General features: G+C 40.1%; 1 protein-coding gene across 1 annotated transcript; it reads left to right on the forward strand.

Annotated features, from left to right (window-relative positions):
- Positions 1–713: 713 nt before the first annotated feature.
- LOC131162809 (cytochrome P450 CYP82D47-like) lies at positions 714–12,922 on the forward strand. Its single transcript, XM_058119407.1, has 3 exons — positions 714–897; positions 9,242–10,284; positions 12,299–12,922. The coding sequence occupies exons 1-3, from the start codon at positions 714–716 to the stop codon at positions 12,920–12,922; spliced, it is 1,851 nt and encodes a 616-aa protein (XP_057975390.1).
- Positions 12,923–19,312: the final 6,390 nt, after the last annotated feature.

A 19,312-nucleotide genomic window follows, 5' to 3' on the forward strand; every position in this document is an offset into this window, starting at 1 on the left:
TTGACTGTGTTGCAGTGTACTGAGGAACAAAGGGTTCTTTTCGCCACCTATAGACTAACAGAAGAGGCTGAGAGGTGGTGGATGGCAGTGAGACTGTTGGAGCAGCAAAGGGTGACTCTGATTTAAAGATTTGTTCTTTGATAGGTATTTTCCAGCTACTGTCAGCAAGGCTAAGGTAGAAGAGTTCCTGAATCTGAAGTAGGGACAGTTATCCGTCCAGTAGTATGCAGCATGTTTCATCGAGCTCTCTCGTTTCTCCCCATACATTGTTCTTGATGAAGCGAGGAAAGTCAGACAGTTTGAGAGAGGCTTGAGACGGAGCATATTCAAGCAGGTGGTGGTGCTTCGGATCCAGGATTTTGCTGAGTTAGTTGACAGGGCAGCCTTGACAGAGATTGGTGAACGTCTTGATGTAGAGAAGCAGGGAAAAAGGAAGAGATCTGCATCTATCGGTTACCAGCAGGGTCATAGACCGGGTCAGTGGAGGAGAGGAAATCATAGCAGAGGACGGAGGTAGGAGACGGGAGGACCGAGGTGTAGGCAGGGCAGGTTCCTCCAGTCTATCATACTTGTGGTAGAAGGCACTAGGGGGGGAGTGTCGAGCTGGTGGTATGGTGTGCTATCGCTGCGGTAGATTCAAGCATATGGTGCGAGATTGTCCTACCCCACCAGATGGTGGTGTGGTGTGTTATAGCTGCGGTAGGTTGGGGCACATGGTGCGAGATTTCCCTACCCCACAAGATGCAGTTCTAGCTCCCAGACCTTATCAAGGAGGACATCAGGTAGCCCGGAGAGGTTATCAGGCGCAATGTGGAGGCCAGCAGTGGAATACAGCACTAGCCAAGGTGTTTACTCTGACGTCAGGTGAGGTTGAGACGGTGGGTGACGTAGTGACAGGTATGGTTGCTATGTTTTCTTTTAAAGTTATAGAATTGTTTGATTCAGGAGCAACGCACTCGTTCGTGTCTTCGGGGTGTGTTAAATTATGTGGGGCTGAAACACGACCATTTGAAGTTGAATTGTTGGTGTCTACACCGACTAGGTTAGTAGTGAGGTGTAGTAGAATGCTCCGAGGTTGTCCAGTTGATATTCAAGGAAAGACTTTGGCTGCTGATTTGATAGTGTTGGACATGCACGGGTTTGATGTTATTTTTGGCCTGGATTGGCTAGCGGCCAATTTTACCAGCATAGATTTCCGAGCACGAGAAGTGATATTCAGACCTTCGGGGAAAGCAGAATTTAAGTTCGTAGGATCCCGAGTGCAATCCCTACCTCAATTAGTTTCAGCTATTCAGGCCAAAAGATTACTATGGAGTGGTTGTTAGGGATTTGTGGCGGTTGTGAAGAAGATGTCAGAAAATGAATTGAAACTTGCTAGTACGCTTGTAGTAAAGGAGTTTACAGATGTTTTCCCAGATGAGTTACCATGCTTGCCACCTAATCGTGAGGTAGATTTTCCTATTGATCTACTTCCAGGTACAACACTAATTTCTAAAGTATCGTACCAGATGGCACCAATAGAGTTGGCAGAATTGAAGAATCAGTTGCAAGATCTTCTTGATAAGGGTTTCATATGACCTAGTGTATCTCCGTGGGGAGCTCCAGTTTTATTTTTAAAGAAGAAAGACAGGACCATGAGGATGTGTATAGACTATAGGAAGATTAATAAAGTGATGATCAAGAACAAGTATCCTCTACCCCATATTGACGATTCGTTTGACCAGCTCCAGGGTACACGGGTGTATTCGAAGATTGACCTCAGATCCGGCTACCATCAAGTAAAAGTGAAAGCAGAAGACGTCTCGAAGATGACCTTCAGGACCAGGTACAGGCATTACGAGTTTCTTGTTATGCCGTTTGGTCTAACGAATGCTTCTACAGTATTTATGGACTTGATGAACAAAGTTTTCCACCAAAACCTAAACCAGTTTGTTGTTATTTTTATTGATGATGTACTGGTCTATTCGAAGAGCTATGAGGAGCATAAGACGCACTTGAGGTGGGTTTTGCAGACACTTCGGGAAAAGAAGTTGTACGCTAAGTTTAGTAAATGTGAATTTTGGCTTGAGAAGGTTGTGTTCTTAGGGCATGTTGTATCTGGAGACGGTATTTCTGTGGATCCTAGTAAGATTAAGGCGGTAGTAAATTGGGCTAGACCGAGAAATGTCGAAGAGATCAGGAGTTTCTTGGGGCTAGCTGGCTATTATCGCCGTTTTATTGAAGGATTCTCAGCTTTGTCAGGACCTTTGACACAATTAACGAGAAAGAATGTCAAATTTAAGTGGGATGACAGCTGTGAGTAGAGTTTTCAAGAATTGAAGCAAAGACTAGTAACAGCACCAGTATTGGTTATCCCATCAGGTGGCGAGGGGTATGTTATTTACAGTGATGCGTCATTGAAGGGACTTGACTGTGTATTGATGCAACATAGCAGGGTAGTGGTATATGCGTTCAAGTAGCTGAAAGAATATGAAAAAAACTTCCCTACACATGATCTTGAATTGGCTGCAGTGGTACACGTTTTGAAAATTTGGAGGCATTACTTGTACGGCGAACAGTGTGAGATTTTCTCCGACTACAAGAGTTTAAAGTATTTCTTCACACAGAAGGAACTAAATATGAGACAGAGAAGGTGGTTGGAGCTGGTAAAGGATTTTGATTGTACCATCAGTTATCACCTAGGGAAAGAAAACGTGGTAGCTGATGCGTTGAGCAGGAAATCCAGAGAACTAGTGTTGGCAGCTATGGAGATCCAACATCCGATCATGATGGATCTGGAGAGATTCGGCATAGAGTTGGCAGAGAGTGATCTTCCAGTGTGTATTGCCAGCTTAATAGTACAACCTACTCAGCAGGAAAAAATTAAAGTCGCTCAAAAGGAAGTATTAGCAGAGGTGATGGACAGAGTGCAAAATGGTCAAGGAGAAGAATTCAGTATTGCAGACGATAGGGCTTTGCGGTTCCGTTCTAGATTATGCGTCCCTATTGATACTGAGATCAGGAAGACTATTTTAGAAGAGGCTCACAGATCTTTGTATACAATTCATCCCGGTAGTACAAAGATGTATAGAGATCTGCGAGAGTCATACTGGTGGAGTGGCATAAAGAGAGAGATCGCTGAGTAGGTAGCCTAGTGTTTGACGTGCCAGCAGGTAAAAAATGAGCACCAGAGGCCAGCAGGGCAGTTGCAGCCATTATTTATCCCAGAGTGGAAGTGGGATCATATATCTATGGACTTCGTGTCAGGATTGCCGAAGGCATTACATGGCCATAATGCCATCTGGGTGATTGTTGACCGTTTGACTAAGATCACTCACTTTATACCTATCAAGATCAGCTACTCCCTTGGCCGTTTAGCAGAGATTTACATTCAGTACATAGTTCATTCTCATGGGATGCCTGTATCTATTGTGTCAGATCGAGACACGCGATTCACGTCACGATTTTGGAGGAGCTTGTAGGAGGCTCTGGGGTCTCAGTTATCTTTTAGTATGACATTTCATCCTCAGTCAGACAGGCAGACTGAGAGGACAATACAGATACTAGAGAATATGCTCCATGCATGTATATTAGACTTTGGAGGTAGTTGGACTCAGTTCATGCCGCTGGTAGAGTTTGCGTATAATAATAGTTATCAGTCCAATATTGGCATGGCACCTTTTGAAGCTTTGTACGGTAGGAGATGTCGATCTCCTTGGTTTTGGGATGAAGTGGGTGAACGGCAAGTAGTGGGGCCTGAGCTTGTGTAGCAAGCGCGTGATAAGGTATGGCTTATCAGGGACAGGATTAGTGCAGCACAGAGCCAACAGAAAAGTTACGCTGTTTATCACCGCAGGAATCTGGAATTTGATGTGGGTAATCATGTGTTCTTGAAGATAGCTCTGATGAAAGGGGTTATGTGATTTGGGAAGAAGGGTAAACTTAGTCCTAGGTTTATTGGTCCATTTGAGATTCTGGATGAAGTGGGACCAGTAGTCTACAGGCTAGCTTTGCCACCTGTGTTGTCCAAGATCCATGACATATTCCATGTAGCTATGTTGAGGAAATACATTCTAGACCCTTCTCATGTCATTAGTTATGATGAATTAGAGTTTAGAGATTCACTGGTGTATGAGGAGGTACCCATACAAATTCTAGATAGGAAAGTATAGGAGCTATGTAACAAGAAGATTCATCAGGTAAAAGTTTTGTAGAGGAATCATGCAATTGAAGAGGCTTCTTGGGAATCCGAGGAGCAGATGAGAAAGAGGTATCTGCATTTATTTCAAGAAGTTTGATTGGATAAAATGTGAGTAGTTAGGTAGTTTTATTTTGCAGGTACATGTAATGGTATAATTAGTATAGTATTTTAGTTTTGGGAGAATGGTTTTCTTTTGTTTATGTAATCTTTCAAGACTTGAAATGTAACCACGGTATTCCTCCGCCATAAGTGAGGGTGAGTAATAAAATAAGTAGACCCTTTTCTTGTTAAGGGATGATAAGCTACGTGAATAGTAAATTTCGAGGATGAAATTTTTATAAGAAAGGGAGAATGTAACGACCTAGAGAATAATGGTATTTAAATTATAATAAAGAGAAGAAGAAATGGAAACCGGAAACAGAAGGAAGCAATTGACTTCGACGACGAATGCAAACTTTGGAAGGGATAACTAAGGGGAGGTCATCAGGGCTTTGTTGACGAATACAAGGGATTCGTCGATGAAGGCTTAAAAGAATTCGTCAACGAAGAAATACCAAGAGAGGTTTCTGAGCCACCTGAATTTCGTCGACGAAATTAATGAAGGATTCATCGACGAAGGACGTGGCTCGTCGACGAATCCAGTTCTATATATATGTGTGTAAAAATCTGATTTTTAACTTACAAAAGAAGCCATCTCTCTTCTCTCTCTCTCTGCCCTTCGGTTCTCTTTCTTTCTTTCATCGATTTCAGGCCAGATTGACGCCGAATCGACAATACGAAGTCACCATGACACTCCTCAGGAAGTTCTCTCCGAATCATCCGGAGCGGATCGTTGGTGGAAGCAAGTTGGAAACCATTCCAAATCCAAGATAAGACTTTCTACTCAATATTTGGACTTTTGACAGTTGAATGAATTGTTATACGCGTAGAAATACTAAACTTTAATACTGAGAGTTTTCGTTTTCAGGGCATTGAGTGGGGAACCCTGTGAGTGCGGGGTAGATTTTCTTGGGGGGCTTTTCAAGAATCAGGTAAGGGCATAAACTAAGCTAGTTATTTTTGAGAAAATGTATGTATATATGAATAACATTTGGTTTCAGGAAAATTAAATATATTTATATGTGATTTATAATTGGGAAAAATGCTGTGAAAATGATCGTATGTTGAATATGCGGAAAATATGTTAGTGTGACATGAGTATTAAATGTATGAGATACTGTTTTCTGGAAATGTGATTATGGTATAGATTTTATGAGGGAAAATCGGCGTATGGGCTGAGATTTTATATATATATATATATATATATATATATTTATTTTGCCGACGTACGGGCCGTGCTATGTGTATGATTTTCTAGCGTACGGGTTGGGCTATGATATGATTTGCCAACGTATGAGCCGTGCTATGGATGTGATTTGCCAGCGTACAGGTTGGGCTATGATATGATTTTCCAACATACGAGCCGTGCTATGGATGTGATTTTCCAGTGTACAGGTTGTGCTATGATTTGCCAGCGTACGGGCTATGCGATGATTTGCCGGCGTACAGGCCGAGCTATGATAAAATGTGTAATACGGGCGTACGGGCTGATGATTTTTATGATACACGTATATATGTAAAATGATATGATTGATGTGAAAATAAATGTTATGAGATATCTATGCATCACAGTTTTAGTATATGTTATATGATATCAGAACCTGGTTGGCTTGGTCTAGGCTAGCACTTGCACAGTATTGTTGCATGTGTCCATGGTCTTCGTGATCATGATATTTTTGTCAACGCCGCTGTATGCAGTGGTGTGAGATTAGATGGTTGATGTGGTTGTTAAGAAGTGTGTGTGATCGCCCTTGGTGTACGGACCATGTCAAGCAGACCCATCGGACTTACAAACTGTATGTTTGACTTGGCAGTGGTCGGCCAACCATTGTCAGGTCTCACTTTCAGACCACACAACCCAGTCATGTGGAGGTAATACATGACAATAACCAACTAACCTACTAGGGATGTTTTTTGTTATTATTATTATATGAGATGAAATATGCTTATGAAAATGCTATATGTTCTGTCATGATTTGATATGTATATGTTTTCCGAGATTTGACAAAACGGTTAATGGATATGTTCTGTATGGGATATGTATAACACAATTTACTCATGTTGTCACACACTAGTATTAGTTTATTTCCCTTACTGAGAGGTGTCTCACCCCTAAATTTTATAAACTTTTCAAGAGCCCCAAATAGAAAAGCGAGAAAAGCCCCGCTGAGCTGAGTTGTTTATCTGCCCTCTGTGAAGGGTAAGTTTTGTAGGGACAGTTAGATTTTGGGGAAATGTCCCTAGACCTTATTTTTGGGTTGTATATATATAGAAGTACTGTGGATATAGTGACTCTCGTATTTGTAATAATATGATGGATGTTTGAATTTACTACATTTTGAATATATGTTTCCTACTGTTTAGGCTTCCGTGTTGTGCTCTGATTTATCCCTGGTACCCATGGGTCGAGGTGTATTATGACCTGCTGAGCGGAGAATTGTGATATTGAATATTTATAATATATATATATATATATATATATATATATATATATGTGAAATTTGGGCAGGTCGTCACAAGCTAAATATCATGATATTATGAAAATATAATTATTGTACTGTTATATAGTTTTTTTAAAAACTATCATTAAATTATGCTTGTTCTATGTTTTCATGAAATATTCTAACATGCTATTGCAGTAAAAATCTATACTCATGCCACACCTAAATGAGTATTATTCTATAACATATGGCCTAAAAACACATTTTACAGACAAAAATAATATTAAATCTGTTTTTCAAAGTTTCCTCAGTTCCATCTCAATATTCCTAAAACTATACATAATTTCTAAGTTAAATACTAAATATTTAATAATACATTTTCTGAAAATACCTGACTTAATTTATCCCCTTACTTGTTTCCTATTGAGCCTGCTGAAACTCTAAATCTACGCCCCACGACATTCGAAACTCAACACCCTAAAATTCATATTTCCCAAATTTAATCAACTCAACCCCTAGTATATTTATCATTTAGTATTTCCTAGGCTCTATAGACTCTAAATTAACCATAAAATTCTAAATTACCCCACTTACCCTAGTTTTGGGATGGTGCCTGAACTCCTCAAATCAAAATTTTGTTCTAGTAAACTTTTAGAGAATCGACCCTTGTCTAATCATCGATTCGGGCTTAAATCGGAGCGAAATTGTAGAGAGAAGTAGGAAGTTATTTGTGGGTTTAAAGAGAAAGAGAGGGAGAAGAAATTTTGTTTAATAAAAGTGAAACTTGCGGTTTTCTTTATAGCTAGCACTGCAGAGAAAACCGTCAACGATTTTTTTTCTGACTCTCACAAAACTGTTGCCGTTTTTCTCTTTAATTGGCCCAAAATTACCGTTTACCTTTTACTGACCCGCAGTAAATCTCCATAACCGTCGATGGTTTTCTTTTCACTCTAGAAAACTATCACAGATTTTCTCCTCTCCTAGCCAAAAATTTATTTTTCCCAATTTATTTTATTATTATTTTTTCCAAGTTTCTACAAATCTTCTTTGTGTTTTCTATGTTTTCTAATTTTCTTTGATCTGTGTTATTTTTTTGTAGGTTAAATTTTTCATAAAAAAAGGATCAAAGTTCCTCAAACCATTAAACCCTAGATAAGTTCCCCTTCCCCTATTTTATATTTTATATTTTTATTTGAATAAAATATACCATCTTGATCTGTGTTTTGAATTTGCATTGGGATCATGTTCTAGATGAGTTAACTCACCAAGACTCAATGGGCTGGGTTGACTTGAGGTGAGTCACCCACTGAGTTAGGTTTGGTTTTTGGGCTATGTATGTGGGTTTTGTGGGGAATTTTAAAAATTTGGGCCTAGGGCTCTAATAATTGGGCCTTAAATTTTAAAAACTTGGGCTCAAGCCCTTTGTGTTTTAGAAAAACGTGGACTCAACCCACTGTTGGACTTGGATTACATGCTTGGACTTTTAAAGTTTGGCCTTTTTGAAAATTTAATTTGGGCTTTTGGACTCTAATATTAACAGACCTAGATCCAAATTGGATATGAGTCTCAGGTCTGTGGATCCTTAAATCAAACGGCTAGGTTCAACCCAGCTAAGTAGGTCGAGTCACTAGGTCATGTTCAATGGATCAAATCCACAAATTGGATTTGAATCTTGACCCTTTTTCAGTATATTTCCATACCAATTTAAATACAAAAAATAAAGCTAAAATTGACACCTACCTCTCATCTTCAACTCCACCAACCTTTAAGTCTATTTTTCTGCAATTTTGAGTCCCGAATTCTCTGATCTTCAAAGCCTCTAAGCCAAGCAATTTTTCTCTCTAATCAAAATTTGTTATGATTTTCTCACTGGAACCACTTGAAGATCACCGTGCCAACTTTTTATGTGCGAATTTCTCTCTATAACTCTCATTATCTTTATCTACCACATTGTGTGTGAATTTCCCCGTATGAATCGCTCACTGTGTGAATGCCTCTGTTTGTCCCTTTTCTCCTTATGTGTCTCTTTATTTATAGACTTTTGAGAGATGATTTAAATTAAATTGTGATTGATTGATTAATTCCAATTGCTCAATTAGCCTTTAATTTTATCAATCAGAAATTTAGTGTAAATCATTCATGCCAATCACATTTATATTTTATTTTTGGCAGATGTTTAACCTTTTTTTTCTTTTTCTAGCAGTTTTGAAATAGTTGTGAATGGAAAACTGCTGACCCACTTTCATTCATTTTTGTTTTTCTTTTTCTTTTTTTCCATTTTTTCCCAAATGTAAAATGTATATTTTTCCTTTTTCTGTATCTCTGTTTTTATTTTTTGGTATTTTTTTTTATAAAATAAAAATTTTATTTTTTTATCTTTGAACAATTTGTTGTCTTCAATTAGTTTATTAATACTTTTTGTTAATTAGAAATTTTATTTGAGTTTTGCGGTTTGACATTAACAAAATGTACGCGTATGGGCTATTCTAATAATTCAAAGATGATTCGCACCCCTTATCAGCCATACAATTCTACAATTATCTCGTTTCATTCAGAGCGCCAAGGAAAGGAAAACTGAAGACAGGCATGGAGTTTTTCCTCCTCCCTTCCTCCTCCGCCACTTACGCTGCTTCCGCCTTCGCTGTTCTTCTCTTCCTCTATTCCATGTTATGGATTTCTACAAGTTTCCGAAAGAAGTCAGTCGGCCAAAAAATAGCAGCCCCTGAAGCCGCCGGCGCGTGGCCGGTGATCGGCCACCTCCATCTCCTCGGAGGATCCCAACTCCCCCACAGGAAGCTGGGGAACATGGCCGACAAGCACGGCCCAATCTTCACGATAAAGCTGGGCATGCACAGGGCCCTGGTCGTGAGCAATCCGGCGATGGCCCGGGAGTGTCTGACCACTCACGACAAAGTCTTCGCCACCCGCACCAGAGCAGTGGGCGTGGAGCACATGGGCTACAACTACGCCATGTTCGCGTTCGCCCCTTACGGCCCTTACTGGCGCCATGTGCGCAAGATAGCCGTGACCCATCTCCTCTCCAGCCACCGCCTCCAGATCCTCAAGTGCGTGTCTGAATCCCAAGTGAAAGCGGCCGTAAACGATATCTATCGGAGATGGTCCGGAGCCAGTGGCAGCGGAGATGGTGGTTCAAATGCGGTGCTGGTGGAGATGAGCAAGTGGTTTGGGGATGTAAATCTGAAAGTGATTCTTAGGATGGTGATAGGAGACCGATGTTTGGAAGATGGCAGCGCCGCCAACGATCGGTTTCGGAGGGCGTTGAAGGAGTTTTTCCGGCTGATGGGGTCGTTCGTGGTGGGAGATGCTATTCCGTTTCTGAGGTGGTTGGATGTGGGGGGATACGAGAAGGAAATGAAAAGAACCGCGGCGGAATTGGATCGCTCGATGGAGGAGTGGTTGGAGGAGCACAAGGGCAAGAGGCCGGTTTCGGCGGAAGACGGCGGCGACTTTATGGGCGTTATGTTGTCCGTACTCGAGGGTGACGAAGCTCTTTCGAGGCTTTCCGATTACGGCGTCGTCACTGTCAACAAATCTACATGCCTGGTAAATTCTCAAGCAATACAACTCCTTCTTTGTATAAATGAAACATTTTAATATGTTCCATTCAAACATCACCTGCTCCTCGCCAACCACAGAACATAAGAAAGTATATATATGAATTGAATATGTATATATGTTATAAAAGAATAAAATAATAAAACCCATAGCATTATATTATGTTATACAATAGTATTTTATTATTTTCTTGTATATATTTTAAAAGTAATATATTTTGTTTTAAAATATTATTTTAATTTTATGATAAAAGTTTTGAATCAAAATGAAAAGGTACCTAAGGGAGGAATCATTTGAATAAAATTAAGTATTACAATTCTGATTCTAATATTTAGAGTTGATTCCATTACCAAATACTATATAGTATTTATTGAAATGTAAGACATTAATTACCTCAAATGAAATTATAATCATATTTATTGAAGTAATATGAAAAGTCTTTAAATAAAATATTGTTATCATAATTATAATTATGTTTTCTAATTAATTATCTCATAATTTTATAAAATTATAATGACATATCGGAATATGAGAAGTCTATAATTATGATATAATTATAATACATTATTAATCACTTGATGGAAGTGATTATAAAAGAGAGGGTAGGGACTGGTCCTATCTCAAACTATGATGCTTATGTTAAATATATATATATATATATATATATATTTAGAGGCTATTGATAAAGATATGTTTTATTTTATTGTTAATAATTATAAAATTATGAGTTTTGAACGTCTTAAAACTATGATGTTTGAATAATATTTATCATGTTTAAACTTACATAAAGTTTAACCAATAACCCAAATTAATCTAAATCTCAAATTTCAACTAAAAGATCGATAATTTACAATTGGATCGATTCATAATTTTTTAAAATTGTGGTAGTCCATTCCGAAAGAAAGAAACATTACAGGTGATCGGACTGAGCACAATTAAAAATTAATATGTAGCTTAGGTAATAATCTAACTACGGTGATCAGATTGCTTATTAGGAAAAGAAAGGAATTTATTAATGCTAATGACACTATTTTGGGGGGGGGGGGGGAGGCATCCTGTAATTAAGGCTATAAATATAATATATATATTTGGGGGTAATGAGTAATCACATTTCAAATATAATATATATATTTGGGGGTAATGAGTAATCACATTTCACCGGAGCATAGAAAAATAGTATGCAAATTGATATTTTTAAAAAGAATGGATGTGCCATCCTCTCCCACGGCGGATAGAGCGGAGCGAGAACCGCTCATTTCTGACAAATATATATAGGGCATGTGAGAGAGCAGTGAATCTCCAACCTTCTTAATTAAGGATGAAATGGTGATTTGGGTGGGGCCCATTTGCCACGTCATTCGAAAATAGATTGTCTGCGCTGTCAATTTTTAGTTGGTCTTTCTTTAACTCCTATAGAATTAAAATCTTCTGGCCTGGTCTGATTATTTTGGCCATTCAAAGTTTTGTAGATTGGAAAAATTTTGTTACCATTGGCTCTCTGGGAGTTCGGATTTCCATCTTTGGATCCCAGCTGGTGAGAATTAACAAAAAATATACAGCACAAAGAGAAAAATGGTTTTAACACTTCAAAAAATATTTTATTTTATTGTGTTAAATGATAATTGTCTTTTAACTTTTCACCTTATAAGAAAAAAGTAAGAGAGAGAGAGAGAGAGAGAGAATAGAATTTTTATTTTACTGGAGTAATTTTTTTTTTATTTTATCAAAAAATTGAGAGATAAATCTAACATTTAATATATAAAAAATAAATGTAGAGTAACATTGATAATTTTTGAACTGTCAATGTGCCTCTCATATAAATTCAAACAAATTCAAATGAAGATATGAAATGTATATTTTCAAATTAAATATTTTTGTCTTATTTTAGTAAGGCCACTTAGACAAATTAAAATAATATTTTAGATAAGCGTTATTATTCTAATTGGTTAAATGTCATATTCCCCCTTTTTGATATCACAAAAATGTACATGTTTGACCGTAGGCTCTCGTGTTGGGGGGCTCTGACACCACAACTGTGACGCTGGTATGGGCTCTCTGCTTGCTCCTCAACAATCCCCATACTTTAAAGAAAGCCCAACAAGAATTGGATGCCCAGGTTGGGAGACAGCAACAACTACAGGGAACTCATATCAAACACTTGGTATACATCCAAGCCATCATCAAGGAGACCCTGCGCCTTTACCCCGCTGCGCCTCTAGGAGCACCTCACGAATCCATAGAAGATTGCACCGTCGGTGACCACCACGTCCCAGCCGGCACACGCCTGGTGGTGAACCTGTGGAAGGTTCACCGAGACCCGCAAGTGTGGCCTGATCCAGACGAATTTCGACCGGAGAGATTTTTGACAACCCACAAGGATGTGGATGTGAGGGGGCAAAATTTTGAGTTGATCCCATTCGGCAGCGGCAGAAGAATGTGCCCTGGAGTTTCTTTTGCTCTTCAGGTTATGCATTTTACACTGGCCAATTTGCTACATGGGTTTGAGATTGCAACTCCAAACGATGACCCAGTTGACATGGGGGAGCGATTTGGGCTAACCATGGCTAAGGCAACGCCATTGGAAGTCCTCCTCTCACCTCGCTTGCCTTCTCACCTATATGTGTAAGGTAATTTGCCAGTTGGTGTGATAAGAGTTTGTTAGAAGATTTCAAGTCTCCAATCGCTTGCTTAGTGTTTAATATTTTAGCTTTGAGATAATTTTGATTTGGGTCAATTTAAATAAAGTGTAATATGAAATTATATTCAACTTTTATAAATTTTTTATAAATTCAAATTGAACATTCCAAATTAATGTTCCCGATATGATTTAAATTTTTCTTTGAATAAAAAAAAACAACGTCGATGTAATGATGTAGAAGTAATAAAATTAAGAAAAATGACCGCAAGCGAACTGAGTTAGAAGTTTATAATACGTGCAAACTCCTTTTTCTGTTTGCTTTCGTTTTTCCAAAGTTCTATTAGACTAATTATTTGATGATTCAATTTTATAATGCTTTTCACAAGTAGTCCCTCGGTGCACGCACGCACATGCGCACGCGCGCGTGCACACACACACACACACACACACATATATATATATAAGACCTTCATTTGTTTAATGATGAAGTGACTTATGCTTTAACTTTAGCCCTTCCATAGCTAAAATAAAGATATATTTATCGACACCCCAATTTTAATCAGGTCATTTTCAAGAAAATCTAGTGTAATAAAAGTTGACTTCGAATTCCGAAAGTTGGAGGACCCTATTTGAAAGTCCCGATATTCTTAATTGAATCCCGGTATTTTAAATTGAGTTTCGATGTTTTATCAACCCCCAGTGTTTTAAATTAAGTACTTGAGTCCTGAGTTTTCAAATCGAGTCTTGTTTTAAAAATCGAGTCCTACTTATTTTCAAAAAGGAGTTCACGATATTTTTAAAATAGAATCTTTTTAAGTTTTTAAATCGAGTCTTGAAATTTTCGAGTTGAGTCTTTTAATTTTAGATTGAGTTATTCAATTTTTTTTTTTTTTAAGTCTTTGAATTTTTAAACTGAGTCTTTCAAATTTTTGGAATGAAGTTTTTAAATTTTAAATTGAGTTTTTAAGATTTTTGAATTTTAAAATGGGTCTTTTGATTTTAAAATTGAGTGTTTTATTGAGTCATTCTTTTTTGAGTTGGGGTCCTTCTATTGTCGGGAATTAAGTATTATTTTTAAAACTCGAAACTTTACTTTGGAAAAATAAAAAATAAAATGGGACAAAAAAATAAATATATAAGAAGTTCCAAAAATAAAAAGAAGGGAAAAGCAACACTGCCCAAATGAAAAGAATATATGAAAATGAGTGGGTACAAACAATGGGTGCGGACAAAAACCTCGCGGGTACATCCAACAAAGAAAAAAGAAATTCAAAAAGAAACAAATAAAAAAGGAAAAGCCTACGCGCAGTGGAAAAATATTCTCTCCCAAATAGAACCGCGCGTGTACAGGGAAAAATATGCTTCTGTTGTAACTTCTTTAGGCTCCAATTATTGCTAGGCTCTCTATAAAGAGAGAGTCTGGGCACACATCAGAGGGGCATTCCATAGCACTATTCCTTCGTCACCTTCCCCACGAACCTTTCTTCGCTCTGGCATTCTGCCAGTCTCCATCTCTTTCAACCTCCTGTAGATTCAGCCTTCTTTCATCGTCACCTCCGCGCCACCTCTCTCCCTAAACCCCTCTCCGAATCTCTCTCGCAACCCATCGCCTTCGCCATCATCTTCCCTCGCTTCAGTCCTCCGTGAGCCGCAACACCACCCTCCCACCGTCACCATCGGCCACGCCCCACGCAGCTCCATAGCACCTTCAGCCACCTACAGCGCCGGCACCGTCTCTGCAACGCCGTTACCATCGCTGCAACTTAGGCATATCGCCAACCCCTACACTCGACGGTATCTCTCTCTCTCTCTCTCTCTCTCTCTCTCTCTCTCTCTCTCGCAAGGATGGAGAAAGAGGAACCCCATCTTGGGTACAAACTGCTTCTAGTCAATATCCTTGCTGGGCTTTCCTCAGTCTTCTACCCAGCAGAGTCTCAAAGTGATGCTTCAGTGATGTTAGCTCCAAAGCAGAGCCTAACCCCTCTTAAATCTCTCGGATGGTTCGACACAGATCCCTGTCAATGGAACCACTTCGGCTACTCTGACGGCAAACGAGTCACTCAAATCCAAATCAGATGCTAGAACCTTCAAGGTGTTGCTGCTTAGCAACAACCAGTTTTCTTCCATCCCTCATGAATTCTTTGCCGGAATGTCCACTCTTCAATTTGTTGAGATTGATGAGAACCCTTTTCTGCTTAGGAGATCCTGAAGAGTCTCTGAAATGCTTCGGCGCTTCAGGATTTCTTGGTAAACTCAGCCAACATTGCCGGAAAAATACGAAAATTTTTCGGCCCTGACAACTTTCTGGGATTGATTAATTTGCATTTTTCCTTCAAATAATTTGGAAGGTGGTTTGCCTCAGAGCTTGGCCGGCTCCCAAATTGAGTCTCTGCGGGTTAATGGACAGAAGGGCAGTAGTAAACTTAGAGGGGGAGCTGATGTTTTACAGAACATGACGTTTTTGAAAGAGGTTTGGTTTCATTTGAATGCTTCTTCTGGTTTGTTGCTAGATTTTTCAGGGTTAGAAGAATCGCAAAGGTTGAATTTGAGGGATAATATGCTTATTGGTTCTATTCTAGCATCGTTGTTAAATCTCGGGTCTCCACTGACTGCACCGAAGGCTGCCTGTTCTTCCTCCGCCCTTCATCTCTTTCTCTCTCTCAGAGTGTTGGTGTTTGTGAAAACCTTTAAACAATCTACTAACCTGATTCAAATATTTTAGTTGAGGGATGGTAAATTGATGAACGATATGAAATTCCAACATCGTGATTTCGAAGAAACACCTTTGGGTCAATCCAATTTTCCCCAAATGCTCTAGTCTGTCATTGGTAGGTGTCACGGTCCGACTTTTTCACACCATTGTGAAGGGCCGTGCAGCGCTAGCTAAAGCACTCTTACTTAACTAGCCAGCCTATTGTTTACCAACATTCATTCACGAAACACTTTCATTAACATTTAATCAGATAGCAGCGGAAATAATAATATATTCATGAAAGCTGTGGCAACCAAGCAGTAAATATTGAAGCAAACGTAATTCATTAACAAATCCTCCGTTGACATGTTGTACTTAGCGAGGGAGGCAAGTAGGCTAAGCACGTTGATAATTGCTAGTGAGTTTTACAATGATTGATGAACACTCACCCTTCCCTAAAGAGGTTTTTATGTAATTATCATCCTATCACTAGGAAACATCAAAGTGACCGAGGAGTCATATTGCCTTATTTGGCTTACAAAGACTCTACTAGCAGAAATTAACCATACACTAGTATTTACATGTTGGAAACCAATCCCAAGCACACGAGATAAGCGGTCATAGGCAAGCATAATGCCCTGAACAAGCTTAGCCCGTGACATTCTCCCCCACTTATGCGGTCGATGTCCGCGTAGACTTTTGGCATTAGGTACACTTCAACTTTGTCCACGAATGGCTTCAAATCTTCCGCAGAAATCCAGCTGATTTCTTTATCATCAAGGCACTTCCACTTCATTAGGAACTTCTGCCGCTTCTTCCTTGAGGATAGGAACTTTCTGTCTGCAAGGATCTCTTCAACATCATGTCTGTCAGGTTGCACTATCTTCAATTCTATGCTGTTTGACTAACTTCTGCTCAGGTTGTTGGTGTTGGCGTTGAATGGCTTGAGGCAATTGACATGAAATTTCGGTCTTCTCTCGTGATCTGCCCACTTCTTCAACTGCTTAGAAGCTTTCTCCAGATAGGCTTGGGCAAACTCTGCATTCTTTCTCCCTTCGCTGGTGAAGATGTACGCCCTGGGACTCTTTCGTCTGTGCGGCTCGCCCACTGTGTGAGGTAACAGCGGCAGCTGGCGTGTAACAAGCTCAAAAGGGCTCTTGTTGGTTGTTGAGCGCCTTTAGGCGTTGCCATAGAATGGAGCCACATCAAGTAGTTGCACGCCATTCTTCTAGTTGTCATTGACACAATGGCCCAAGTACTCATCTAGTAGCTCTCTGAATCTCTTCATCTGCTCGTCTATCTGTCAATGATAACTCGAAGAGATGTCAAGGTGTGACCTGAATATCCTGAAAAACTCTATTAAGAAGTTTCCAGTGAACATTAAATCTTGGTCACAAATAATAAATTAAGGAACACCCCAATATCTCACAATAGTCACAAGGAACAATTGTGTCGTCCCCTCTGCCCAACAGTACTTTGGTGCGGCCATGAAAGTACCATACTTCTTCCGCTCCCCCTTGTCTTGTTGGCAAGTGAGACAAGTTTTTGTATAATCAACCACATCATCCCGCGTGTGCGGCTAATAATACCTCCCCAGTAGTCCTGTCATTGGAGTCATTTTCTGCGAATACCCCTTAACAAACTTCTTGTAGAAACTAGTAAGGCCAAGAAAGGAACGCAACTCCTTCACTATCGTGGGGATCTTCCGTTCTTGAATCATCCTTACCTTCTCCATACCCCTCCGGATACGACCTTGTTCAACGACTTGACCAAGGAATTTGTTGCTCCGCCGAGCGAAAGAGAAATTCTCCTTCTTCAAACTCAGACTGTTTCCCTTCAGCCTGTCGAACACCTTCCGTAGATGCTCTTCATGTTTCCTCTGAAATGACACCGATGCTCCCAACGGTGTTCTGGAAGGGTGAACACATCCCGCTTCCACTTCATCAAGTTGCTTCCCCAAATCTACTATCTCTCTAGGCGCAATCCAACATGGCCTTTTAGCAGGTGGTTTCACTCCTGATAACAACTCGATCTCTTGCTCCACAGTCCGTTGTGAAGGCAAATTTTGAGGTAGCTTATCCGGCAACACCTCCTTATCCTCATCCAACACCACTTGGATGGTCGTAGGCTCCTGCTCTTGGCCTACTTCTTTGTCTACCACCACCGTGGCTAGACGTGTCTGCTCACCCTGACCTAATCCTTCATTGAGTTGTATGGCTGAAAGGGACTTCCCTTCGTCTCCTTTCGTTGTAACGACTTGCACCATGTACGAGTGATCTCCCATCAAACACAGGGAACCATCCGAAGGCATCAGCACTGCCCTCGTCCCCATTAGGAACTCCATTCCTAGAATGACTGGAGAGTCATCCAATGGCACCACTGTGAAATTCGCATGACCTTCCCACTGTCCAAACTTTATAGCCACTTGCTTGGCTACTCCCAGATTAGGCTGGGCTACAGAATTAACTGCTTTCAAGCATCCTGTATCCTTCTCTAAGGATAAGTTGAGTCTCCCTACTTCCAACTGCAAAACAAAATTATGAGTAGCTCCCATATCCACCATAGCGCGAGTACTCTTCCTATTTATCCTCAAGTCCACAAACATTAACCCTTTTTCTCGTGTTACTTTTGGTGTTTTTGCCTACTTTTCCAATACGTTCACCAACCGCACTGAACCCACCCTCGGGGCTTCATCCTCTTCCCCATCGTCTTCCACTTCCTGTTCTACAATGGAAGCCTGTAAGGCATTAAGTGATGCTTTGTGAGGGCACTCAAACTCTTTGAGGAACTCGACACAAGAAACACTCAATTTTACTCTTCCCCTTTCCATTGGGTGTGTTGAACCCTTGAGACGACGAAGCTTCATGTGAGGTTGATGATTTAGAGTCGGCTCCCCCACTCTTGGGTTTGCCATTCTTGAAAGACTTTCCACTGTTTCCCTCTTCGCCAAACCGTTTGGACGAAGCGGTCTCATCACCAGCGTAGTCTGTCAAGCGCTCTACAGTCGCTTGTGCAGTTGACAAGTCTTGAACCCTTTGCCTATGAAGTTCAGTTCTTGCCCATGGTTTCATCCCCTCAAGAAAATAGAACAACTTGTCCTTCTCCGACATATCCCGAATATCCAACATTAAAGCAGAAAATTGTTTCACATATTCGCTGATTGATCCCGTATGCTTGAGATGTCTCAGTTTTCTCCTTGCATTATACTCAACGTTCTCAGGAAAGAATTGGGCCTTGAGCTCTCTCCTCAAGTTTGCCCAACTATCAATTACACAGTTTCCATTTTCAATTTCTCTGTACTTGGTATGCCACCATAGTTTGGCATCACCAACCAAGTACATGGTCGCAGTATCCACCTTTACCTGTTCTGAGGCCATCCTCACAATGCGAAAGTACTGCTCCACATCAAACAAGAAGTTCTCTAACTCCTTGGCATCTCGGGCACCCCCATACGTCCTGGGTTCTAGCACCTTGGTCTTGCTGACTCCCGGAGTGTTGGAGTTCCCCATAGCAAGAACCATCACATTTACCTTTGCATCTAGATCTGCCATCCGGGCTTGCAAAGTTTCCACAGAGTGGCGAAAGTCCTCTGACATGTCGCCTATCAAACCTGCTTGATGTTTTTGTGATCCCCTCACTTCATCAACAAGTTCTCTCATTTGGGCCACCTCCGCGGCCATAGTATT

This window comes from Malania oleifera, chromosome 8 (genome assembly GCF_029873635.1).
Source record: "Malania oleifera isolate guangnan ecotype guangnan chromosome 8, ASM2987363v1, whole genome shotgun sequence".
In the NCBI taxonomy this organism is placed as follows: domain Eukaryota; kingdom Viridiplantae; phylum Streptophyta; class Magnoliopsida; order Santalales; family Ximeniaceae; genus Malania; species Malania oleifera.

Excerpts from the sequence above, each read along its gene's own strand:
- LOC131162809 (XM_058119407.1), top strand. The coding sequence starts at position 714 with ATGGTGCGAGATTTCCCTACCCCACAAGATGCAGTTCTAGCTCCCAGA. Across the intron at positions 898-9,241 it reads GGTGGGTGACGTAGTGACAG|CCATACAATTCTACAATTAT; the intron begins GTATGGTTGCTA and ends ACCCCTTATCAG. Across the intron at positions 10,285-12,298 it reads TCAACAAATCTACATGCCTG|GCTCTCGTGTTGGGGGGCTC; the intron begins GTAAATTCTCAA and ends GTTTGACCGTAG.